Source organism: Talpa europaea (assembly GCF_964194135.1).
Source record: "Talpa europaea genome assembly, chromosome: 3".
NCBI lineage: Eukaryota > Metazoa > Chordata > Mammalia > Eulipotyphla > Talpidae > Talpa > Talpa europaea.
This window is the reverse complement of record NC_140069.1, coordinates 52,299,457-52,318,434: the sequence shown is the minus strand read 5'-3', so window position 1 is coordinate 52,318,434 and position 18,978 is coordinate 52,299,457. Positions and strand designations below refer to the sequence as shown.

At 39.4% G+C, this 18,978-nt stretch overlaps 1 protein-coding gene across 2 annotated transcripts in view; it reads left to right on the top strand.

Annotated features, from left to right (window-relative positions):
- The window catches only part of ADHFE1 (alcohol dehydrogenase iron containing 1), a gene marked incomplete at both ends in the record, with an annotated part of 35,412 nt that overhangs the window by 8,977 nt on the left and 7,457 nt on the right, over positions 1-18,978 (top strand). The window contains 10 exons of one of the 2 annotated variants that reach the window (XM_084229303.1): positions 977-1,023; positions 2,008-2,061; positions 2,239-2,393; positions 2,534-2,730; positions 4,226-4,303; positions 6,358-6,463; positions 10,172-10,324; positions 12,654-12,752; positions 15,542-15,620; positions 15,792-15,888. In XM_084229303.1, coding sequence (XP_084085429.1) covers positions 977-1,023; positions 2,008-2,061; positions 2,239-2,393; positions 2,534-2,730; positions 4,226-4,303; positions 6,358-6,463; positions 10,172-10,324; positions 12,654-12,752; positions 15,542-15,620; positions 15,792-15,888 — 1,065 coding nt within the window. The remainder of the gene's footprint in view (positions 1-976; positions 1,024-2,007; positions 2,062-2,238; positions 2,394-2,533; positions 2,731-4,225; positions 4,304-6,357; positions 6,464-10,171; positions 10,325-12,653; positions 12,753-15,541; positions 15,621-15,791; positions 15,889-18,978) is intronic. The other variant, XM_084229304.1, reaches the window with a different exon arrangement.

Genomic DNA, 18,978 nt, shown 5'->3' with positions numbered 1-18,978 from the left:
GTTGTTGGGGCCTTTTTTTCTTTGGGAAAAAAAATGGCAGTGACAATTGCTCTGTAGACTTTTTGTTCAATCTTATGACTGACCAAGACTCATATAAATAGATTAGAACAAGGATAAAATTATTAAATGGGACCCTCAATATGACAAAATCATTTCTTCTATAACTAAATCCTGCTATTTTGCAAAGAAGTAGCAGTTTATAAAAAATTTTTTTTAATATTTATTTTATTTGTACAAGAGCCAGGGTACAGGCCAGATGCGCGGGAGGGTGAAAGAATTCACCAGAGACAGAGCGGGGAACAGAATAGGCAGACTGACGAAATACACTGCTGAGGGGAGCAGCGGGCGAGACAGGAGAGGTCTGCTGGCCATGTGGGTTGCTCCGAGGCCGGCAGGGATAGGACTGGTGCTGCAGAGGCTGCAGACAGCTTCACAGCACTGCACTCAACCGCCTACACCACCAGGGAGGCCCCTATAAAAATTTTTTTTAAATCTCATAGAGAAAACAAAATGTTATATGTGTAAATTTGAGAAATGTAAATATCATACCATGATAAGTAACCTCCATGGAAAAAAAATCTTAATCCAAATGATCACAGTTGCTATGGGAAATGCAACTCAATTAATGAAATTACTAATAGTTGTTCTCCAACAATAGCCCAACTCTTGAGTTTAAAGGATTGTTTTTCTAGAGGATTTTTAAACATTATATTTTCAAAAGCATACATTATTTCAATGGGAAAGTTATTTTAAATAGCTTTATTATGACAAACAGCATCAAGTTTGCATTATATCTCTAAAAAATGCAAGTTTAATTTTAATTTGATACGCAACAATGAAACCTGAAAAATATATTTTAGGTAAGGCTTCAAGGGAGGTGTTTATGTTAACTGTCAGAATACTAATTTAGTATCAAATCACAATAGTTTTACTTTCTGTTTGAGACATACTCTAATGCTGAGTTTTACATTTCCAGCTCCTGGACTTTCATCTTCTGGGAAAACAACAGAATATGCCTTTGAGGTAGATTTAATCAATCCATTCCTTCTTTTATGAATGACCTGAAAAAATACAACTAGAGTATTTTGTCAGTACATTATTATCTCATCTGAAATCTGTTGTTAATTGATGTTCCCTAATTTCATTATTCCTTCGGGCTCTTTTTCAGCAAAGTACTTTGTTAGGATCATGGAATATAAATTTTATGATAATATGAGTAATATCTGGAATACTGTCTTCTAATCAGACATTAAATTAGTACAGATTTTCAGTTTACAAACTCTAACTTACATATGTTAAATGTTAAATATTATTTAGTTTTATAATTATAACAATCCCAAAAGAGATCCAAGTAACCTTTTGAAACAAGAATAAAGGAATAATTAATTCTGATGAACTTTTATCACATTGTAATTACATAATTATTTGTTTAAATCCCTATCTTTCCTAGCTCAAGAGTCGTAGATTAAAATGTCTCTATGAGCTTGACAGTTTAACGGGTCCATGATCAGGCTCACATTGCTTGGAACAGAGAAAACACTCAGTTGCTTTGGTTGTATGAGAAGCTGGATGAGTGCATGAATGAATGAATGAATGGGTAGCTGGATACACACATACAAGGGTAATTGGCTAGATGATTGGTTGAATGAGTAAATGAAGGGGCAAAAATGCACAGAAACAGCAACATTTAACTTGAAAAGTAAGAAATTTGAGAATTAATTTAGGTGTAGAGTCAAGGAAACCAGACATTTCAATCTAAGGGTTTGAAAGCTCAGATTTTATGATGTGTTTGGGAAAAGATAAGTATTTCCAAAGTGCCTGGAATCCAGGTTTGATTGTGGAAGTATAATGAGTCTGATGCCAAATCGGATGTGGGGGCAAGCTGGAAGGCCATGCTAAGGAAAATAAACTTTATTCTCTGGCCAATGAGAACCATTTAAGATTTTTAGAAGTGGAGTGAACAACTCTCTAATACACCCTACACCTTAAGTCTTTTTTCTTTTTCAGATGGCTGTTTCAAATATTAGATATGGAGCAGGAGTAACAAAGGAAGTGGGCATGGCAAGTATTTGAGATTTCTTAGTCTTCTAGATAAGTTAAATATCTTTTAAAAGAGTACAAGTTGAGAACAGTTGAGTCCATTGTTTTGAAAAATATACATTGTTAAGTTTGCTATAAGAGTCTATTACAGTGCAAGTGCAATCAAACCTAATTTATAAATTATCTTTATTATTGTAGGACCTACAAAACATGGGTGCTAAAAATGTTTGTTTGATGACAGACAAGAACCTCTCCCAGCTCTCTCCGGTACAAATAGTTATGGATTCCCTAGTGAAGAATGGCATAAACTTTAAGGTTTATGATAATGTGAGGGTGGAACCCACTGATAAAAGGTATTCTTCCATTGTTATTATGTTAAGTGGAATCAACACATACCATTGGCATTTAGAACTTGCCCCAGGCCATATTTAATGGCTTGGCAACTTATTTCTGAAAAATGTGACATAATGGTTTTTATTTTCCCTTTTCCAAGCTTCATGGAGGCTATTGAGTTTGCCAAAAAAGGAGATTTTGACGCCTACGTTGCTGTGGGTGGCGGCTCCACCATGGACACATGTAAAGCTGCTAATCTGTATGCATCCAGCCCTCACTCTGATTTCCTAGATTATGTTAATGCCCCCATTGGGAAGGGAAAGCCTGTGTCTGTGCCTCTTAAGCCTCTGATTGCAGGTAAAGACTATTTTATTTTCCAATTGGCAAAAGTCCGTAGAGAAGATACAAGTTCATAATTTGGGGGTATATGTTTCCACAGCTTTCTGATTTCTTCATTTTGGTGTAGTACCTTGTTTGGAGAACAAAACAGCAAGTCATTGGTGTTTAAAATGCTGATCTTCATTATTGCACAGAGGCAATTTGGTCAGTGTTGGAAAGGTTTGCAGATTTAAGCTATGAGGTCATTATGTGGGGTGGGGGTGGGGGTGAAAGGTCATCATTTACATACTATTAGATCCCTTTGTAATAAGCAAGTTTTGTCTTCTAAACCCTTCTCCTTTGTCCCAGTTTTACCAGCCGCTGTGCAGTCTTAAGTGGGACATTTGCTATTATCTTTTGGTGTTGACTCAACCCTTTCTTCCATAGAAGACTCTTCAGCGGACCTGGGGCTCTGTCTGCCCTGGGACATGTGGCCGTTATCATCTGCTCTGTGGCTGCCCTGGACACACACACATCTCCAAGTCAGAATAGTGTGTCTGTTCCACACAGACTTTGAGATCTTTCAATCATTTCCCCTCCCATTTTATGACAGATGATATATTCAGTTTTTAGCTAAAATACACTGACAACTGAAAAATATCGTTTAAAGTTTTATCTTCTCTCTTTTCACCCTTTTCTTCCCTTTGTGAATGTACCTTGGGATGAGATAGGAATGAGTTGATGGCAGATGAACTTTGATGTGAATGAGCAATCAGCAGGGAGTGACATAATTGACGGCTGGCAAACGGAACTCCTCTGGTGAAACTGTGTCAGCATCACACAGAGGAGTGATTAGTAAAGTTTAGAAACTTGACAGAATTACAAAGGCAAAACGTTACTGTGCTTACTGCCAGGACAGAATAAAGATGTCCTTTAGAGACAGCAAATATGAATTTTCATACCAGAGCTGCCAAGCAGTCTGGATTTGAATACCCAGCTGCATCTGCTTAAATTCTGTGCTACAGGAGCCTCAGGTTCTCTGAGCTGTTAATACAGAAATAAACATTATACCTGCATGTTAAACACGTGTGTGTTAATACAGACCTGATATCATACACATATACATACAAGTTAGTGCAAATACAGACCTCACATATCCATGTTAACACAGATGTAGACATCATATATCAGCATCAAGTATACACTTGTGTCAGATACACATACATAATGATGTGGACATCATACATGTTAAATAATATGCATTGTGTTAAAGCAGGTGGAGATCAAATGTGCATGTTAATTGTGTGTGCTGACATGTTGATGTAAACACAGGTATCATGCCTGTTATACACACATATTAATGCAAACCAGACATATATTACATGCTTGTTAATACAGACATAAACATCAACGAGGAATTAGGGCAGCAAAACTTCCTTCCCTAACTTTGTTCTTTATTTCCTAAGGCCAAATATAGTTTATCCAGTCACCTTTATTCAGATGCTTTTTTAAAATGAATGTGATTTTGTTCAAGTCCCAACCACCTCAGGAACTGGGAGTGAGACTACTGGAGTTGCCATTTTTGACTATGAACACTTGAAAGTAAAAACTGGTAAGAACTTTGCCCTTAAAATTTGTTTTTAATTCTCTCTTACATTTCACCTTCACCCCTTATCCTTTAGTAATAATATTTTTAAATTAAGGAGTACATATACACATTCTCTTTCTTTTATATGTAAAAGATGTGAAACAATCTAGTAAACTTGTTTCTAAGAATTACCTTCAAAAGCATATTGAAATGCCATGAATCTTTTTCTCTGTATTTTTTTTTATTTTTTTACAATCATTGTTCATCTTTAAATAATATTTGCTTCCCTCCACCCCCTCAGGTGTAGTCCCCATAGAGTTTCCTTCACCAATGCACCCGTGCACCATCACCTCAGTCCCCTGTGTTCCTCCCTCCCTCCCTCTGATCCCTCTTCCACCTCCTCCCCTGCAGTATGTCTCTGATTTATAATTGTCTGTTTTTGCTTTGTTTTGTTTTGTACTATTATTATTTTTTTACACTGATGTCTTATTGGGTTCCCCTATATTCCTGCTATAAGTGAAACCATCCGATATTTTTCTTTTTCCTCTGGCTTATTTCACTGAGCATAATTCCTTCTAGCTCCATCCACATTATTGTAAATGGCATGAGTTTATCTTTTTTGATTGCTGAATAATATTCCATTGTGTATATATACCACATCTTCTAGATCCAGTCGTCTATTTTTGGGGATTTAGGTTGTTTCCAGGTTTTACCTATTGTAAATAGCGCTGCAATGAACATAGGAGTACAGGTGGTCTTTTGAATCAATGTTTTTGTGTCCTTTGGTTAGATCCTTAGCAGTAGAATTGCCGGGTCATATGGTAGCTCCATTTTCAGTAGACTGAGGAACTTTCAGACAGCTTTCCACAGTGGTTGGGCCAGTTTGTACTCCCACTAGCGATGTAGGAGAGTTCCTTTTCACCACATCCTCTCCAACATTTGTTGTTGCTTGTTTTTTTGATATGTGCCATTCTTACTGGTGTACGGTAGTATCTCAATGTGGTTTTAATTTGCATTGCCCTGATTAAAAGGGAAGTTGAATATTTTTTCATATGCCTGTTGGCCATTTGGAAGTGCCATGAATCTTGACTGGCCATTTTTTTCCCCAAGTTAATGACTATCAGGAATAAATGTTTATTCCCTTTCTCAGACATCTTTTGTATATTTAATTGAGATGAAATTATATGTAATAAAGTTCAGGAGTTGGGGTTAATTAATTCTGACAGATATGTACGCCCAGGTAACTCCACCCAATCAAGATGCAAAACATTCCTATCCCTCCAGAAAGTTCCCTCATGCTCCTTCCAAATCAGTCCTTCCAGCTCCATTGTCAAGGAATCACTGTTCTACTTTCCATCTTGTCATTTTTATCCTTTCTTCTCTAACTCTCAGCTACTGTGTAAGCAAATCTCTCTCCTTGTGTCTGACTCAATATCCTTCCAGGTGTTTGTAACAACAAAAAAAAATTAACATTGAACCACACATGTATAGTAAACATTCTTTTTTTAATTAAATTACAATATCCTTTAACGTTGTTAAAGGTAGTCATAAGGTAACTGACACTAAAATTCTATCTTAGAGTTTTTTCAAGACTTTACATAACATTATCTAATGTGATCCTTATAATAGCTCTGTGAGAGATGGAGACCTTGTATAACTATAACCCGATCTTAACAATTCAAAGAGAGGCTCAGTGACTTACCCAAAGACAGAGTATCAGAGCAAGGTGCCACACTGTGAGAGTGCTAGTAAACCCACTCTCTGGAATTTATTAAATAAATAAGCTCTGATTTGTAGCATTTGTCTATTTCTGCCTTATGAATACTCCCACGATAGCCAATGACATCACTCAGTCTGGAGCTGGGAAGAGATGCACATATTTGGCTCTTGGAAGAAGCTTCAGCTCCACTGAAAAACCCAGCTTTCTAACTCCAAGTCATTTTTCTATTGCTTCTTGTAATGCAATTCTCCCTACTAAGAATGAATTTTATCTCATATTTTTAGGGTAATTTCTTGTGCTTAAGTTAATTAACATTTTTAAATGGTATCCATACCTCTGTTGAAAATCCCTGTCTTAGGCATCGCTTCCCGAGCCATTAAACCCACGCTGGGACTGGTTGATCCTCTGCATACACTGCACATGCCTGACCGGGTGGTTGCCAACAGTGGCTTCGATGTGCTCTGGTAGGTACTGGTGCCACCTGAAGGGGCTTTTTCGTTACTTGGACAGCACTTTATTGCTGAGAGAACTTGCTTAGAATTAATTGATGAGTGTGTAACACCCACCCTGATTTTGCCTGTCATCATCCCCTTTCCTAGATGAAAATACTGAAGCTGTATAGGTTGGTGACTAGATGAGGTCCCAGGTGAGACACAAACCTGTTATTCAGGATGCACCACTCTAGACACAGCTACTGCCACAGGGACACAGCAAAATGAGCGGGTGGAGCTGACATGCAGTCTCAGACCCACAACACCAACAGCTACACTAACCAGTGAATGCCAAGGGTTGCCCCAACCCAGAAGGGGGCAGGGAGGGAATGAACGGGTCAGCGCTTTACACACATCACTTCACTATAGCTCTAGGCCGCAGGGTAAGGAAAGATGGGTTCGAGGTGTTCGGGAACTTTCCCAGAGTTGTGCCATGCACTCCTCCCTGGGCTTCAGCAGCCAGGTGCCAATGACTCTAATTAATGTTTCTACTGCAGACTTCACTCCTAACTGCAGCCTGTTTGTTCAGCGGCCTCACAGAGGTCCCACAGGCAGGCACTTCACTTTCAATATGTCCCAGATGACCCTATTTCATCCACTTGTACAAGCACATTTTTTCACATTCTAACATCTCTGAAATTCAAGACGTATCTTAAAATCTGCGACATGGTAGTATATGGTACAATTTTTGAAAGTGTAGACCTTATAATGCATGGTATCTTAAATTTGATGAAATCTGATAAGTCTCTTACTCTCACCATACTCCATAACTTCTCTGCATCAGTCCCTTAAATTAATAAATAGCAGTACTCAGTATGAATGTCCCCCTTTTCTCATGCCCCCATCCAGCCAGCAGATCCTATCTCTTACCCTGCTTGAAACTCTATCATGACTGCTCCCTCTCAAGCCTCATTGCTGCTACCTAGTTCAGGCCAATCATCCCTGGAACATTACAGTTATTATCTTCATCATTTTCCCTGGCCCCATCCCATAGTCCTTCCATCTGTTCACCATACTGACCTCAACAAGCTTTCGGAATGCATTGTAACCATCACACATGTACATGAGCACACACTCACATTCACACTCCTCTATCAGGTCTTTCAGTGGCTCCCTACAGACAGATGGCCAAATTCCTTTGTTCCTAGAATATCCCCAACACTCAGCTCTTAATCTTTTGGAGAACTCATCCTTCAGTTCCACTAGAACGTTGTGTCATTGATGGAGCCTTTGCAGGTCCCACTGTCCCCTTTCCTCACTCCATCCTTTGCTCTTCCCCATTGCTTCTAAGACACCTCTCTCTTCACATGCCTGTCTTCCTCTCTGCACTGGGAGCTTGTCATGATAATGCTATTCACCTCTCTATCCCTACCTCTTAACCCAGTGGCTGTCACATTATGAGTACTCAGTTAATACCTGATGAATGAAGTTCACACAAGCAGGAGATGGCAGAGTTAGAATTCATGTCTAGGTCTATCCAAGTTCATTGCTTTTCTCACTACATTATGCTGCCTGCCAAGAAACAGGATAAAATTGTGCCCAATTCTAGCCTTATCAATGTTGTCCATACTTCGAAGAGTTGGACCCTAATAACTAAGAAATAAGGGAAATACGAGTACTCTTCCTAAGTGTAAACTGTGTAATAAATATAAAATGAACCGAAGCAGTCACCTTTAAGTGAATGATTCACAGGCCTAAAAATTTCACCGTCTATCAGAGGAGGGAGCGTGGTTGCTGCTCAAATGCTATCTGAGGGTCAGAACATTTGACCTGAGCAATCTGACCCTGTGGCCCAGCAGCCTGTTTTGAAGATGGGCCTATCCATATATTCATTGTTAGTAGCAATTCCCCTTGTAAGGACCCCCACAGACTCTCTGGTTATAAATTAGCCACTGCGAGAACTTGCCAATAAGGAGGCAATTTTCCATCTAAAGGCTAGTGTTGGTCCCACTCAGCAGTTACATGTCTCATTGTAAATCAGTAATCTGACTTCCAGCTTCCACACATAGTCGCTGTAAGCTAAGCTCAGCAAGTCTACTCCTGACAGACATATCTGCTCTTGGATTTAATTGAGACTCCCTGCAGGGCAAAAGTCCTACCCTGCATATCACCACCCACCCTCCCCACACAGACTCTTCATTCTTATATGTCCCAGCGTCACTCTTTAAAGCCACAAAGCCAGAGCACCTATCTACTGACTAATGAAAGGAATTATAATTCTTTGTTCAAAGGATATTACCTTCTTATAAGTAGAAAAGAATAAATTCTCCATTCTAAAACTGAAAACTATAATTCATGCAAAAATTATTCCATGTTCTATAGTGTTCCCAATGCATCACTGATAAAATGGTTATGGCTGGGCCTCCCCTGGTGGCGCAGGCGGTTGAGCGCCGTGCTGTGACACTGTCCGCAGCCTCTATAGCACCGGTTTGATCCCGGCTGGCTGGCAAGGGACCCACCTGGCGCGGCAGACTGCTCCTGTCGCACCCACTGCTCCTCTCATCAGTGTATTTCATCAATCTGCCTGTTCTGCTCCCTGTTCTGTCTCTGGTGAATCCTCTCACCCTCCCACAAATCTGGCCTGTACCCCAGTTCTTTTATAAATAAATAAATAAATCTTTAAAAATAAAATAAAATGGTTATGGCTATTCTCCTTTTCTGCAGCAGATTAGCTAGAATTAGTGGCAACCCAACAAATGAAGGCAATTCTATGCTTGATTCTTGAAATATCCAGCCCTGAGCTTCAGGCATGTAAGGAAAAAAATTTGTTTTTTAGGCCAAGAATTAATAATAGAGGTGAATGATAATTTTATAATACGCTGAGCATTAGTCTAAGTATATGCATATGTCAATTCACTTAATTTTCATGATGACATGATGACATATGGTCATTATCCCTGTCTTTGAGTAATAGGAAGGGTTAGTCCTGGCACTTCAGCAAGAAAGTCTGGTGCCAGGACTTATACATGGGCAGCTGACCCCAAGGTCTGTGTTCTCACCCATTGTACCATACTTTTAGTAGGAGGCTAGTATAATTATGACCTCCCTTGGGTAGTGTGGTATTAGATCAATGCACAGTACAAAATAGTAAATATATATTATTTTGAAAGTCACTTTTTAGATTCAATGCTTTCTTCACAACTGAAATGCTTAAAAATACCACATCATTAAAATTTATTTGCACTGGGCCTCCCCGGTGGCGCAGTGGTTGAGTGTTCGGCTGCAAAGCTGCCAGCAGCCTCTGCAGCACTGGTTCGATGCCCGGCTGCCTGGCGAGGGTCCCACATGGCGCGCAGACCTCTCCTGCCGCCCGCTGCTCCCCTCAGCAGTGTGCTTCAGTCCTTCTGCCTGTTCTGCTCCCTGCTCTGGCTCTGGTGAGTTCTCTCACCCTCCCACACTTCTGACTGTACCCAGTGCTTGTGTAAATAAATAAATCTTAAGAAAAGAAATTTATTTGCACTGGAAAGGGGCCATATGTAATCTTATACATGCTGGTCAAAAACACTGGTGTTGTTAATATAAACCTCACTGAGTTTTTATAGTAGACAAGAGACTGATTAGTAGGTTGTTTTGTGATTATCAGTGCTATATAGCATGGAATGAGTGGTAGTTTGTAGTCTGAATGGACAGAAAGAGAAAGATGATGCTCTCTATCTGTGTGTTTTAAATATTTCTTGTTAGCCATGCCCTGGAGTCCTACACTGCCCTTCCTTACCACCTGCGAAGCCCGTGTCCTTCAAATCCCATCAGTCGGCCAGCCTACCAGGGCAGCAACCCAATCAGCGACATTTGGGCAGTTCATGCACTGCGGATCGTGGCAAAGTATCTGAAGAGGTGGGTCAACCCGAGGGGATTGAAACAGAACAGATAAACTACATTCTGCCATCACATAAAATGTAGCTCAGGATCCTGGAATATCCTTAGCAAGTCTGCTAAAAAGATCAGTCAGTGACTGTAAAGAAGTACCGAGATCTGCACCCTCCCGAGTTATGAACAGGGATGATAAAAAAGCCACACGAGGACAATAAATACTGGATCCTTCTGTCTGAAAGCAATGAGTGCAAGAGGACAAAATAGAAAATCTAACTTACTGATAGATTTTCTCAGAATCAAAGCTAGGCTGAGGGGCAATGTCCTTTGAGATTTGACTACTAAGGAAAGAAATGAGAACCACAGAGGCAAATGCTAGCTGTGTCTATCCATGCCCATCCAATCAACCCATTGAACAAACTCACATGAACTCATTTTAAGAAATGTATATAGAGGGCCTCCCTGGTGGTGCAGGCAGTTGAGCGCAGCGCTCTGAAGCTGACGCAGACTCTGAAGTGCCAGTTTGATCCCCGCTGGCCTTGGAGCAACCCACATGGCAAGCAGACCTCTCCTGCCTCACCCGCTGCTCCCCTCAGCAGTGTATTCCATCATTCTGCCTGTTCTGTTCCCTGCTCTGTCTCTGGTGAATCCTCTTACCCTCCCGCGCATCTGGCCTGTACCACGGATCTTGTATAAATGAGATAAATCTTTAAAAAAAAAAAAAAGAGAAATGTATATAGAGTTCAAAGGTTTTTAAAGATTTATGAATGACATCTCCTAATAGGCTCCTAAGAGAGCAAAGATAACAGCTAGTGATGAAAGCTGATCCTTGAGACATGAAGACATATGCAAAGTCAAACTCACTTTTAAAGTTATACAAAATGCACAAGCAGCTTAGATGTGAGGATAGTGCCTCCTCTGAACTTCAGCTGAAAGCTGCATTGGGAAGTGGATGTGCACTGCGCTTTTGAGTAAGCCGGGAGAAAAGACTGAACTGTTTCAGATTCATGGAGGTCACATGGGACTATGGAAGCATTTGGCTAGTTAGAAGCAGGTACAAGTTGGTCAACTAATATGTTTGACAGAGACAGAAGGCTTGGCGGTGCAGCCACAGGAGGTGAGGGTGTAAAATGGACATAGAGGCTGAGACTCCATCATCTGCTATTTCATCCTTGTTATTTAGGGAATAATGAACTAACATTGGACTTTGGAAAGAAACACCAACACCAAGCCATCTATTCCAAGTGAAAGGAGGAAAAGGCTGTGGCACTTTTATTTCATAACAGGAAACTTTACTCGAGGCAAAATTGCAGAAAGGCAAGTGAGAAGTGGTTCACATAGCTATCTTAGACTCCCTCCTTGGGCCTGGGTTTCCAAGCAGCGAGTGCAGAAAGACTGAGCTGCATCTAAAAGGGGCCTTTGAGAATTTGTTTTTCCAAAGTGGCATTAGGGACTTACAGAGCAAGCAAAGATTAGTCCGCAATATATCCCGCTTCCACAATAATAAGTATAAAAATAACATGTGCAGTTTCTACAGATACCAAAAGCGGTCTCTAGTGGGTCTGATTGGGACAGTATCTTAAAAAAGAATGGATGGGGCCTCCCCTGGTGGCGCAGCAGTTGCGAGCTGGGCTGCAAAGCTGACCGCAGCCTCTGCAGTGCCGGTTGGATCCCCGGCCACTGGCGAGAGGCCCACATGGTGCGCAGACCTCATCTGCCGCCCGCTGCTCCCCTCAGCAGTGTACTTCAGTCCTTCCGCCTGTACTGTTCCCTGCTCTGGCTCTGGTGAATTCTCTCACCCTCCCACACTTCTGACTGTACCCAGTGCTTGAATAAATAAATCTTAAAAAAAAAAAAAAAAAAATTCCTTTAAAAAAAAAAAAAAAAAAAGAATGGATGGTTGTGCAGCTGCCTTGGTCTGCTGGTAGCTCCAGGCGACAGACTCACTGGAGGAGACAGTTGGGCCACATGCATTCTGCATATATGTTTACTCTAGGACCACTCACGGCTGTGGTCAAAGTCATTGACAAATGAAGAAGAAGAATGAGTCTCAGGACACTTTTCCAGATCACCTCCCACAATCCAAGGGTCAATGCTTTTCTTCCCTTGGCACTTTTATCACATGAGCAGCCTGACAGCATATTTATTATGCCTTTGCTAAAACAGTTGATGAAAAAATATGTTTCCCTTTGGTTTTGGTTTAGATGAGGAGATGTCATTTGAATAACTTGCCTAATTTTTCTTCCCAACAAGTAACATTTCTTTTTTTTTCCAGATCATTCCCTAAGGCGATTCTTTATTTAGTAGGAAATGCCAATGTTGATGTGTTGTTAGGTATTTATGTCATCCACAGGGCTGTCAGAAATCCTGATGATCTTGAGGCAAGGTCTAATATGCACTTGGCAAGCGCTTTTGCTGGCATTGGCTTTGGAAATGCTGGTGTTCATCTGTGGTGAGCAAGTTAAGATTTTATTTCTTCACCTCGACTATTGTTTTTAAGTTTTTAAAAATGTTTCTAATTTCAGACAGGTGGTAAAATTTAAATATGCTATAGAAAGAAGAAATTTTAGCTTAAAGACATAAAATATTTTACTTCAAATATAATTTATTGGGTCAAAGATTTTTTGGTTTGGATTTTTCTGTAGGTTTTTTTTTTTTTGTAACAGCTTTATTGAAATATAAATCACATACTTTGCAAGTTGCCTATTTGAAATATACAGTTCTCAGAGTTGTACAACCATTACCACAGGCAATTTGAGAACATTTTATTACCCTGAAAAGAAACACCATACCACTTAACTATCACCCACCAAACCTCCCATGTTCCTCTGTGTTAAGCAACTACTGATCTATTTTCTGTCTATAGATTTACCTATTCTGGACATTTCATATAAATGGAATTATATAATATGTGACCTTTTGTCTGACTTAACTTAATTTTGCATTATTCACCAATGAATATATCAATACACCATTTTTTTTATTGCCAAGTAACATTCCATTGCATAGATATACCACGTTTTATTTATCCATTCATCAGATGGTGAACATTTGGACTTCTATTTTAGTTATTTTGAATAATGCTGCTATGGACGTTCGTGTACAAGTTTATATGTAGACATATGTTTTATTTCTGTTAAGTATATATTTCAGAGTGGAATTTCTGGATCATATGGTACTTTATGTTTTAAGTTTTGAAAAACTGCCAGACTGTTTTCACAGTGATTCTACAATTTCGACCAGTAGTGGATGAGGATTCTGATTTCTCTGTCTCCTTGCCATGTTTTATAGATTTTTTAAATCTCAAATGCAGAATTTTTTTTCCCTCCTAATCTCTCACAAGAGAAGAATAAGAATCTTTGACAATAGCTCAGAATTAGCCTCTTTGATCAGAACTTTATTGGTATTTTGCCTTTAAATTGAAAACTCGTGAATACAGAATTAAGACCAGGTCTTTGCTAGGAAGACTGCAATGAAGTGTCATCTGCAAACTACTGCTGAGAGGAGCATAGATCTGAAAACCTTTGTTAAAGCAAATAAGCAAAGTCTACCCAGGGCTTAAAAAATACTTATACCCAGTAACCCATTAGCTTTACTTCCAGGAATGTAGCCTAAAGAAATAATCATGATATAATCAAAGAATTTCCTTATAAGCCATAGTCACCAAGGTGTTATTTATGATTGAAAAAGCAACTTAAATTTCAAGTTTGGGCATGGTTAACATGCCCTCGAGAATAAAGTAGGGTTGTTAAAAACTATGTTTTGGAAGAAAAGAAAAATCATATGGGAAAATGTTTATAAAGACTACTAAATAACAAAAGCAATGTTTAAAATTATATGTACAATATGATCATTAATTAAAGATATGCATAAAGGGCAAAAAAAGAAACATTCTATAGTGGTTATCTTGATATAAAATTATGGATAATTTTTAAATTTTTTAAAGAACATATTTAACTGTTAAAGGAAATGAAACTAAAATATTTACTATTGTTAGAGCGGTGCCTTGAAAGCTACATTAAACCACTTTACATCATGAAAACACACAAAGCAATAACTTTCTGAGTATTAGAGGCCCAAAAAATTAAAGCACCTCTCTAAGTACCCAACAACTCAGAGAACCAATAGCTTCCCATCTGCTTCATGAAAGATGAGAGGCAAGGGGTACCTTTCATACAGTTTGCCAAAATAGTCAACCTCCTATGAAATGTAAATCTTTTCGTGAATGAGCACATAATCATCCAATAACCCACATTAAAAGAGTAGCAAACTACTACTCTAAAGCATTTCCTTTTCAATATATTAACTTTTCACAATGTTTATCTTTGGGTCATCTAATAAACTATAATGTTGTTCTGTTTGCTTACCAAGAGTTCAAGAAAATATAAGGCATTTTCCCATTAAAACAAACCAAAATAAGGGGATATAAGAATGGTGGTGGAGAAAAAAAAAAAGAAAAATAAATTTGAGAACTGACAAGCAAAAAGATGCTTAAGCATTTATTTATTCTTATGCATGTTGACACAGGATGTGGACTCGCATGCCCTTTGGAGTCTAAGTTACTTCCTAACTTAGTTACTTCCTAACTTGCTGTTGTATATTTGAAGTAGAGGATTAAATCTCTATAAGAAAACAAACAAAAATAACCCCACAAATAAAGAGAACATGGTTCCTTTCTTGATAGTCTTTCAGGACGGAATAATAATCACTTATGATTCAAGTTCATTAGTATGTAACATCTGAAAGAATGTCTCAATTACTGGCAGGACAGATTGCTGGCAGGTCACACTTGTGTGTCTAATGCAGCACGCTTTGGCTCATAACTCCCATCAACATCTTGAGCCAGTGAAGGTGCAGGCTGCCAAGGGAGTGCAGAGCAAAACAGAAGATACATGCCCTGGTGCTTATTAAAGGCACTTCAAAGGAAATTCTTGATTTCTTCAAGATGATAAAGTTAACCAATGTGTTTGGGGAGCAACCTTGGTTGGCATCAACATTTTTTAATGGCATACAACTTCATAAGCATTTGAATTTGAACATTGGAGAGGTTTTATTAATGAACACACTAAATGTCAAATATATAGTAACATATCCTAATATCATAGAATACAGAATGTATAACTTTGTGAGATAACAATATTGTGCAGAGACTGTTAAGGGCTTCCTCATAAGAGTATCTTTGTATTGTTAACTTGAATTTGTGCTAGCTACATGTCAACATAAGGACTCTTTCTTTTCCAGCCATGGAATGTCCTACCCAATATCTGGCTTAGTGAAGACATATAAAGCAAAGGATTATAATGTGGATCACCCACTAGTGGTAAAATCATACTAAATTGTTTCATTAATTCTTGCACTCCTCACACTTTCCATAAATGTATTTATCAAATCTTGATTACTTAGAGTATAAGTGAAAGTAAGTTAACAGCTATAATATGCAGATTGAAGGCCAGCTGTGCCCCACTTGTCACCATGCTGTGTTTCTCTCCAGCCTCATGGCCTTTCTGTGGTGCTCACCTCTCCAGCGGTGTTCACTTTCACGGCACAAATGGCTCCTGAACGGCACCTGGAAACAGCAGAAATACTAGGTATGAACCATCACTCATAAATATGTGACACAATATATGTGGAGCATTTCCTAGGTTTGCTTCTAAAGATAAAACATTAAAAAAAAATCCCAAATGTTGCTTTGAGAATTTAATAATAAAATGTTGGTAATCTGCACAGTATTATGTAATGCTAAAATTCGATAACTTTCTTTCCTAATAGTTTATCAATAACGAAATGAACCCATATCATGTATGTTAAGTTTGTAGTAATGTTATTTCCACTGTTTTCATCCCCAGGAAAAGTGAAACTCTATATAGTATTAATATTACAAATGACTTTTGCCATTTTGTAATAAATAATGCAATGCTATTTGTTTAATAGGTAAATTCCCAATTATAGAGAAACTAAACAATTCAAAACTTTATTAAAAAAATCCCCAAAAAAGAATTTGTTTGTGTTCTGCAAGAGAAATAATGTCTATAAGATACCAGATGTATCTTTTAAATCTTATACAAAATAAAATTGTGACAGGATAACTCTAGTTTTAAATCAAATTTTGGTGTTTTTGTAACTTGAGACCTCTTTCAAAAACACGAGATTTGATTAACTTGCAAAACATCTTATTCCCCTACTTGTGTTCAAGGTAGAGGGGATAGCTAAAAAGAAAACTTTATTATGCTTTTCTCGTACCAGCCATTGGAGAGATTATTTCCAAGGTAGGAGTGACCACAGGCATCCTTCCTTCCGTGTGAGCTGCTTCCCCTCCCTTCTCTCTCACACTCTGGTCTTTGTTCTTTCCCAAGTTCCAGGTGCTGTGCTGGGAATGTTAATGAAAGAAGCCACTGCCAAGGATGAGAACCGGAGGAGCAGTGGGCTACATTTCCCAGCATGCACACTGGAAACATGGTGCTACCTCTACCAAGGGCCTGGTGTCCCATAGCCCTTTCAGTTGGGAATGTTTAGCCATGTTTTGGGGCTCAGATGCCTTTGTAAATATGCTGACAGTGTAACTAGGAAGGAGTCAGAATAGTAGGCTAGATGTATGGCAAATAGGAAAATCTTAGAAAACTTAAAGTTGATATTCCAGGAAGCCAACAAAATTACTAAGAAAGCAATTCCTCTGTTAGACAAAATCCAGGACAGGAAAAACCCACCAATTCTATCTTCTTGCATAAGAGATTTCAATATTATTCCATCCTTGACAATTAAATAGTTGATTCCCAGTGTCAGATTTTCTTAACTATAGATTTTTAATTAATTAATTTATTTATTTTTTGTGGGACCCTTGCCGGTGGCCGGGGATCGAACTGGCACTGCAGAGGCTGCGGGCAGTCTCGCAACCCAGTGCTCAACTGCTGCACCACCAGGGGAGGCACTTAACTTTAGATTAAATTATTTTCTTTCCTACCTTCTTTTTTTTTTCTAAAACACTTTATAGGAAAACCTAGAGGTTTGGATGGTGTGTTTTGTGGCCACAATCCTGGAAACATAAAAACCTTTAACACCTTATATCATATGTCGCCTCTCCACCTAGCCCATATTTTTGCTGCTGCTGTGTAATACAGACAAGTCTTATCAAGCAAGGTTTACTTCCATCCAGCGGCACTCCCAGCTACGCCTGTATCTGGTTCTATTTATAACCTTTCCCTGGATTACTAAAACAGTCCTTGCTGTCTTAGGAGAGAAAGGTTAAAACATTAATAATGTATTTCAATATGGAGGTGAACTGCACATTCTAGTCTCCTTTTGAACAACACAGGGAAAGTGGGCTTAGGCTGGAGCATGTGGCATTTTGGATAACATGCAATGCTACATTCCACTGTTAGAGGGCTTCCTGCCAGGCAATGCATGTGTTCAACTAGAATAAAGGGTAGAGGTTTAGGAATGGTGCTAGGTTTGGGGATCAGTCCTCTTTGTCTGGGAACTTTCACTGCCGCTCTGTCTGAGGGCAGAACCCCCTGGTTCTTCCAGTTTACTGTCTTCATAATCTCATGTATTAATTGTTAATTATGTCAAAATCTTGTCATAACAAATGGGAGAAATTATTTCCAAGAAGTTAGGAAACAGGCATCTCCAACCCTTACCAACCTTCTTCCCACTTTATTGATATCGTTATTATCTACATTTTGATTACTATTTTCTGAGATTCTTCATGTACTTGGGTCTGCTTAACCCACTTACTTAGAGGGAACTATCCTGCCTTTTGGCAATAGACACCAAAACAAGACATTTTGTGGCTACAAAGAGGTAATATATTCTCCCCTGGCTACACTAAATCAATTTTTCTCATACTTAATTTTCCTACCTTTCAGCAGTTAATTCTAGAGTTTTTATATTTCTATATGCCTTTGCCTCAAGATGCTGGTAAAAGGGGCCTCCCTGGCGGCGCAGCGGTTGAGCGCTGGGTTGCGAAGCTGCCCGCGGCCTCTGCGGCGCAGGTTCGATCCCCAGCTGCTCCCCGGCCACCGGAGGAGGGTCCCACATGGTGCGCAGACCTCTCCTGCCGCCCACTGCTCCCCTCAGCAGTGTACTTGGGTCCTTCTGCCTGCTCTGCTCCCTGCTCTGGCTCTGGTGAATTCTCTCACCCACCACCAACCCCACCCCGCGCTTCTGACTGTACCCAGTGCTTGTATAAAACAAAACAAACAAATAAATAAATAAATAAATAAATAAATAAATAAATAAAAAAAGATGCTGGTAAAGGGTTTGTCTTCCTTTTCCTTCATTGATGTTGTGTAAAAAGACATTGAACATGTATACCTCTAGATGTCAGCAAATCCCAAGCCTTGAAAGTTATATAAGCTGTGTTTTCTCCTACAAATAAATGTTCATTCCTCTCATCCAAATACTAGCCTTCTTTCTTGGTCTTCTGTAACTCTTTTCTTGGCTCTCTCCCTCTTCTTCCCGCCACACAGGGGCCCAGGAGGCCTTTGGAAATGTGAGAGCCCGTTAGCATGCCCGCCAGTCAGCTTCTCCACAGAGGCTCTGGGGGTTCCTCCAGCCGATCTGGCCCATCTGCGGGGTTGACCTCTGGGCCTGTCTCCATGTGGAGACACAGCAGGGCCCTTGTCCTGGGTGTTTGGGAGCCAGCAGTAGGTTATGTATTCAGCTATCTTGTGACTGAATTA